The sequence below is a fragment of the Myotis davidii genome, unplaced genomic scaffold, assembly GCF_000327345.1.
Source record: "Myotis davidii unplaced genomic scaffold, ASM32734v1 scaffold132, whole genome shotgun sequence".
NCBI classification, from domain to species: Eukaryota; Metazoa; Chordata; class Mammalia; order Chiroptera; family Vespertilionidae; genus Myotis; species Myotis davidii.
This window is the reverse complement of record NW_006285258.1, coordinates 3,663,199-3,670,258: the sequence shown is the minus strand read 5'-3', so window position 1 is coordinate 3,670,258 and position 7,060 is coordinate 3,663,199. Positions and strand designations below refer to the sequence as shown.

At 34.6% G+C, this 7,060-nt stretch overlaps 1 protein-coding gene across 3 annotated transcripts in view; it reads right to left on the bottom strand.

Moving 5' to 3' along the window:
* Positions 1 to 6,678, bottom strand: part of SECISBP2L (SECIS binding protein 2-like) — a 53,544-nt gene extending 46,866 nt beyond the window's left edge. For all 3 annotated transcript variants that reach the window (XM_015558949.1, XM_006756027.2, XM_015558950.1), the window contains exons 1-3: positions 6,643 to 6,678; positions 3,801 to 3,979; positions 716 to 1,040 (exon numbers count right to left, since the gene is read on the bottom strand). In XM_015558949.1, the coding sequence (XP_015414435.1) occupies positions 716 to 1,040; positions 3,801 to 3,979; positions 6,643 to 6,663 (525 nt within the window). In that variant the 5' untranslated portion in view covers positions 6,664 to 6,678. The remainder of the gene's footprint in view (positions 1 to 715; positions 1,041 to 3,800; positions 3,980 to 6,642) is intronic.
* Between the last annotated feature and the right edge of the window lie 382 nt (positions 6,679 to 7,060).

Genomic DNA, 7,060 nt, shown 5'->3' with positions numbered 1-7,060 from the left:
CTGCTGATTTCTGAAGACTGAAATATCCTTAAGTGCATGAGCCATTCAACACCCTAGAATGGGATCCAAACTAACCACTTATAAATACTGTGTCACTATGCGATTTTTATCACTAAATTAAACTAATTTGGAAATATTTGTGCGTTTTGTTTATGTAAAACTCTTTGAAGGAACTTGAAGACAAATATAAATAATCACCAATTAAAAATGAAAAACAATAAAAAACAGAATTATTTTATAAATACTATAACCCTTTAACTATTTTATGACTAGAGGCCTGGTGCATGGATTCATGCACCGGTGGGATCCCTCGGCCTAGCCATCAGGCCGAAACTGGCTCGCCGACATCCCTCAAAAGGTCCCAGATTGAGAGAGAGCAGTTCTCGGTGACACACGCTGGAATAAGACTCCTTCCTCTCTGGTTCTGTGTGCGTCACCCGAGAACCGCAGCTGCCAAGTCACCGCAGCTCAGCAGCTCCTGTGTTGAGCATCTACCCCCTGGTGGTCAGTGCACATCACAGCTACCGGTCGGACGGCCAGACAGTCGAATAGTTGGCCGATCACTTAGGCTTTTATATTTATAGATAGATAGTGAACAAAATGTTTTGTAGTAAATTCAGCATTTAAAGCTAATCAATACAAGTGGCAGATTACTTACTCTATTATTAACAATAGAAATGTCAAATATAAAAGCCAATCAAAATCAGTCACTTACTTTTGGTACCATTGGTCCTCTGTTACTGTTTCTGCTTCTATGACTGGACAACGGGAAGACTTGTCCAAGTTGATTTGGACGTTCAGTGCATTCTGTGGTTATAGTATTTACAGTATTTGCAGTCTGAAAGGTGTTGGAGTATGGTGTAGGAAAAGGATGATAAAAACCCATAACTTGGGCACATGGTGCTGGCATCAGCTGATAATATGTATACTCTGTAGAAACAGGTGGCTGAGCAGGTATAATAGGGTAGGCAAGGTATGGTCCAGCAGGGTTTGGATTGGGCTGTTGCCATCGTATGTCATTGTTATATAATGGAAACTGTCTGTAAAAACAAAAACAGAACAAAGCTATTGATAATTATAAAAGTAATGTTAAAGTAAAATCTCAACTCATTTTAATAAAAGAAAACACAGAACAGAATAGTGGCTTCACAATAATTCTGAAAAATGAGATAAAATTATCTTATATGTTTCTTTGCTATAGAAATTATTCTATCTAATAATAGACAAAGATTGAAATTGACTGTACCTTTGCTACGCCTCCCATTGGCTAATCAGTGAGATATGCAAATTAACCGCCAACAAAGATGGCGGTTAATTTGCATACATAGATGCGAAGCGGTGGAGCGAAGACTGAAGGCAGCCCCAGCCACCAGAGCCTCGACAGGCTTGGAGGCGCCTCCGGCTGGAGCGAAGGCCTGGGTCCCGGGTGCCGGAGGAAAACCGGTGCCGGCAGCCAGGGGAAGGGAAGGCCTACTGCACGAATCTTTTCGTGCAACAGGCCTCTAGTGTATATATAACAATTTAAATGACAGTATAAAGGAATTAAAACTGATAGTTTTAGTTTTATTGCTTTCCAATATTTTAAAAATACATATTCTTATTTGTAACTCTCTCCTTAACATCCTCATGATATTTCTGCCTAAAAGTTAAACACCGAGCTGCTGGATCTGCCAGCAGTCCTATGTTCCCACCCAATGCTAGTAACTGTGATAGCCTTCTGCAAAGACGAGCATAAGGTGATCACTGTGTAAAATGATCACTACAATAGGTGATTTGATTCCTCCACATCTCATTCTTTAGCTCAGACCCAAGGGCCTCCTACTCCTCTCCCATACTCCCTTAAATACTTGGCCAAGTCCAGCTCTTTTCCTGGCTTCCCTTCTTGGCAATGGAAGCAGGCTTCAGATCCAAGGGAAAGAAGAGAAGAAAAGGCAAGCCTGTCCACTGCCATCTACTATTCCTAGTATTAGAGCTTTTTCTAGTGCAGTTCCTATAAAGCACCAGCAAGATTTTTCTTGTCTCAGCAGTCCTTCTCACAGAAGGTTGTTGCTGACGAATGAGGGGTCAAGGAAAGCTGGATCATAGAGCTTTCCTCACTGCTCCTATGACAAAGCAAAATGTAAAAATGTTCACTGCCATAATTCTGAAAATATTTTTACATAATCTGCTAACTGGCTTACTCATGAATTCTCAAAAGATTATTTGGTGCTCTAGCCAGTTTGGCTCAGTGGATAAAGAATCGGCCTGTGGACTGAAGGGTCCCGGGTTTGATTTTGGTCAAGGGCACGTTCCTCAGTTGCAGGCTTGACCCCTGCCGGCCCTGGTCCGGCTGTAATGGAAGCAACCAAATGATGTGTACAGACACATTGATGTTTCTCTCTCTGTGTCTCCTTCTCCCTTACACTCTCCCTAAAATCAATGGAAAAATATCCTTAGGTGAGGATTAACAAACAAAAATAAATTTAAAAAGAACCAAAAAAAAAATTATTTGGTAAGGTAAGAAAAATTAAATTTGCCATACTATACACTTGATCATTTTGTTAAATACAAAAAATACTATTATTAATTTTAGTTTACAAATCACTATGGACATAGTCCATATAGGTCAAAGATTTTTTAAGTATAATGCTAACTTATTTGAAAAGGATCCCTTAGTTTTTACTATTTGTCCAATCCCCTAAACTATTAAGAGTTTCAGATTATTAACTTGAATATTTAACTTGAGAAAGTTGTTTAGTGATCTCATATCTCATATATCCGTAATTTCTCAAAGAATGTGCCTTGGTACACTAGTGTGTCACAATGGATTATAGATGTGTAGAAATACTGACTGCCTTAGCCTTCAGGGGTGGCTGGGCAGAGTCTAGACTAGAGTCTAGCTACCTCATCCATTTATCCCACAATGCTAGAGAAGTACAATTTTCTGTGTGTGATATAACTTGAAAGAATCTAAAATTATTTTTACACAGCAATAAAATAAACTACACCAATGAAGTGCTAATCATCCAGAAAACATAAGCAAAGTTAGAAACCTAGTGGTTACTAGGTTACACATTATCTGAATTGCAAGCAATTTGTTAACGCATCCTGTAGACCAGCAGTTCTCAACCTGTGGGTCGCGACCCCTCTGGGGGTCAAACGACCCTTTCAAAGGGGTTGCCTAAGACCATCGGAAAACACATATATAATTACATATTGTTTTTGTGATTAATCACTATGCTTTATGTTCAATTTGTAACAATGAAATTGGGGGTCACCACAACACGAGGAATTATATTAAAGGGTCATGGCATTAGGAAGGCTGAGAACCATTGCTGTAGGCTATAGCGCTAAAGCTAAATTTGGAACTAGAATCAGAGTCTCTAGATCTAGAGTTATATGCTAACTAACCATAAAAGCTTCAAAGTTAAGGACTATCCCTTGATGTTTTCTTCTTATGCCAGATTATCTTGGCAATTATGATTAGATACCTAATCTCAAAAAAGGGTTTCTGCTTATCTCTTTCTGAGTAATTCATTCCTCCCTTTAAGTCAATTTACTTCAGACAAATTTTACTTATTATAGAAAATATATCCAAAGAACTCCATAACCTTTTAGAAAGAATGAGACAATAATCCATGTTAATAGTTTTCAAATTTCTACATCACCTGGCTTTATTTACTCCTCCTAATGAATAGAAAAATGATTCCTGTTTACAAGTTATAAAAGGAAAAAATTAAGTGGTGTGTTTTGTCAACTTCTATGTTTTCTACCCCTCTCTTCCCCACCCCAACTAAAAAAGAAAATAATAAACAAATTACCTATTGGATTGGTTTTCCTGCACAAATGGATAACAAGTAATCAAGTAGCTGGGAATTGGAGTTGGTTCTATACCAGAAACATTTCCATTCTCATTTGGGAGTGCCATAGGGATCATAAATGTATCAGGATTCTTCTTCTGGGGAATAAATGGCTCTACCTCAGCTGACAGCTTGACATTCTTCAAAGAGAAAGTGAAACACATTATTAACAAATGAACAAAAAATTTAAGTAATATTAATTCACAATTTAACAAGTCAGTTTTTACAAACAGTAATTAGGTCTCTTTTCGTTATTCACAAAACATCCAAAGGAACACAATGACAAATTAAAATAATTAAATATGATTAAGCTATACAGCAAAAGTCGTTAAATGAAACTGGGGAAAACTTATCAAAGGTTACTACATTTCTATGAAATCATGTCTTAACAATCAAGAGTAGAAGGAAGTCAGTCAAACCTCCGAGTCCCCAAATAAGGTTGGTAGTAAGAAATCTAGCTCTGCAGACTAACAATGTGTTTTGTTTTGTTTGGGTTTTCTTTTCCATAACAATGTGTTTTTAATTAATTTTGTTTGGGGGGGAGGGTGGGGAGATCATTAAGCAGCATTCTGAAGGATAATTATATTTGTTTAAATAGTCTATTTCTGTCCTTTTCAGGAAATTAGATTAGCATGGAAGGAAAATGTCTAAGATGAATTTAAAATATACATATATAAGGGGGAGAAAACTTCTGGTTCACACTTAAACTGGGGGAAAAAATAAGTACGTCAGTGTCCCAGAAGATAAGCCGAGCAAACTAAAGTAATTCAGAATATATACTCCATTTTAGTTTATTTTATATCTTTTCTTATAATAAATCTAGAGATTCAAAAGACACTTTAAAAACTGAAGTATTTAAGAATGCACAAATGGGTGACATTTATTTACTATAAAGAAAAGTAAGTACAATCCATAAAAGTCAGAATAGGAATTACTGTTAGAAAAGGAGGAGCTGTGACTGGGAAGAAATTCTGGGGTGCCTGGCAACGTTCTGTGTCCTAATTTGGGTGATACTTAGAAGGTGTTCACCTTATATAATTCATTTAGCTGTGTATTGGTGTTAGGCAGTTTTCTTTTTGCATCTGTCATATTTAACAAATTTTAAAAATTTAATTATAAAAGAAAAAACCTATAGGCACATTCTGCAAAAGCAGAATGTAAAAAAACCACATAAATATAAACCAGTAAGTGAAATGCAGTCCAATATTTCAACCACTTAAATCAATCACCTCAAATCAACAGGATTTTTCCCCAACAAACACACTAGGATAGCATTTATTAGAAGCTCTCACCAAGGCAGAGTTCTCAGAATAAATTTCAGGCCTGTTTCTCAGAAAAGTAATCAGTAACAAATCCAAGAAACACTAAAGATAAGACTTGATATGCTCAATATATAGCCTTATTCAGAAAAAAATTTCTCTAAAAAGATTCCACTGGAAATTCAGAAGTACTTTTTAAAAAGGAGAAAGAAGATAATCTGAACTATATAGCAGTATTAATTCAATATCCTTCCTCAAATCTGATTTAACTTTGAAGTCTACTTTTATACCACTAACCAAATCTGAAGTAGATAGGTCATTGAACTTACAAATATCTGAGAACTAAACTCAGTTTCTTGAATTTTAACACAGGAGGTAAAAACCCCTTCAAATGCTAATAAAATAACCCAGTTCTATTCACTGTAACAGTCACTAGAACTTCAAACTTATTTATATAAGGCATAAAATAATCAACCTAATAAATGTTTCCCTAATTATGGAAAAAAGCTGAGTTTCAACAATAATACACAGATAATGAAAGCTTGCTTTATATAGTTTATACATATGCATAAGAAGGCAAATAAATCACATTTAAACTATACTAAAAAATAACTTTTAGTATTTTTAAAAATCAAAAAGTTCTCCTGAACTTATATGAATTTTCTGAAAAGTTTTATAAATCTGAACAAGACATTAGGATTTGTTTTAAAACAAGGAATATGATTGCATCAAATTCTCAGTCTAACATGAAGAAAGGAGTGCTATTAATATAATTATAAAGAAACAAAAAAATTTTAAGAACATTTTTCTGGACACCGCCCCCCCCAAAATAATGTCATAGATTACTTTTGTAACAACAAATTCAAATTCTTGCTCAAGTAAAAAGTTGCAAGTTTTTTATACTAGTTTCATCTATACTTTTATTTAAGGGTCTCATGAATTTAGTGAAGTCGCTGTTTAAAAGGTGTCATTCATAAATTATAACTAATGTCTTCACATACACAGTACACAGGAGTGGGCAAAAATAGGTTAATAATAAATAATACAATAATTAGTAATATAAATAATAGAAAAATAAGCTCTGTTTCGAGTACTCACAACAGTAAACCTACTTTTGCCCCCCCCCCCCTTTTCCCTTAAACATTAAAGTTTGTACTGGCTTCTAAGTGCAATTCTAGATATCAGAGTTCAACAATACAATTCACAAACACTAAAATGATCCTTTGTGTTCAGCAAAAAAGAGAATCTGCTGTAGTCAACAGCTGTACAAACAGAAGATGTCACTAGTAGGAACAGACTGACTAACTTTCCCCTGTAGTTACAATTCTGTATGTTTTTAGAAGTTGTTTATTGTGACATTGGGGCCTTCATTATAATACATCAAAATGCAGCATCTGCTGTTTTCAGACCTGAAATGCAATGTTAAGATAGTGAACTATTCTTAAAATTCCATATAATAAACCCTGTATAGATAATACATTAAGCAATAGATTCTGGAAATATTTCAATTATACCAGTATAGAAATTAAAGAAAAATGTCTTACCACAGTGGAGAACAAAAACATTTTGAGAAAATTAGAATAGTTACTTCATGCAATATTCTTCCGTTTGAATTTTGGTTTTACTCTCTCTACCTTTGCCAAAATCTATTTTTTAGAAATCAGAAATTTTATAGTAAGGAGTTGTCTCCTTAAAGTAATGAAAATATAAGTATGGCATCAGTCTAACTACAAAGAACAAATTCCTGTATTATTTGCTTAAAAATACAACACTACATAATAAAATTACCTTTTTCTTTTAGAAATTATTTCAGAATTTTCCAAACTAATGAAAAATCATAATAATCCCCAAAACATGTACTGGGAAAAAACAGTTCCACATTAATTTTAAAATCTGCATATATTAAAACAAATGTCAATAATAAAATCTCATTAATGTGAGTAATCTAAAAAACCCCAAAAT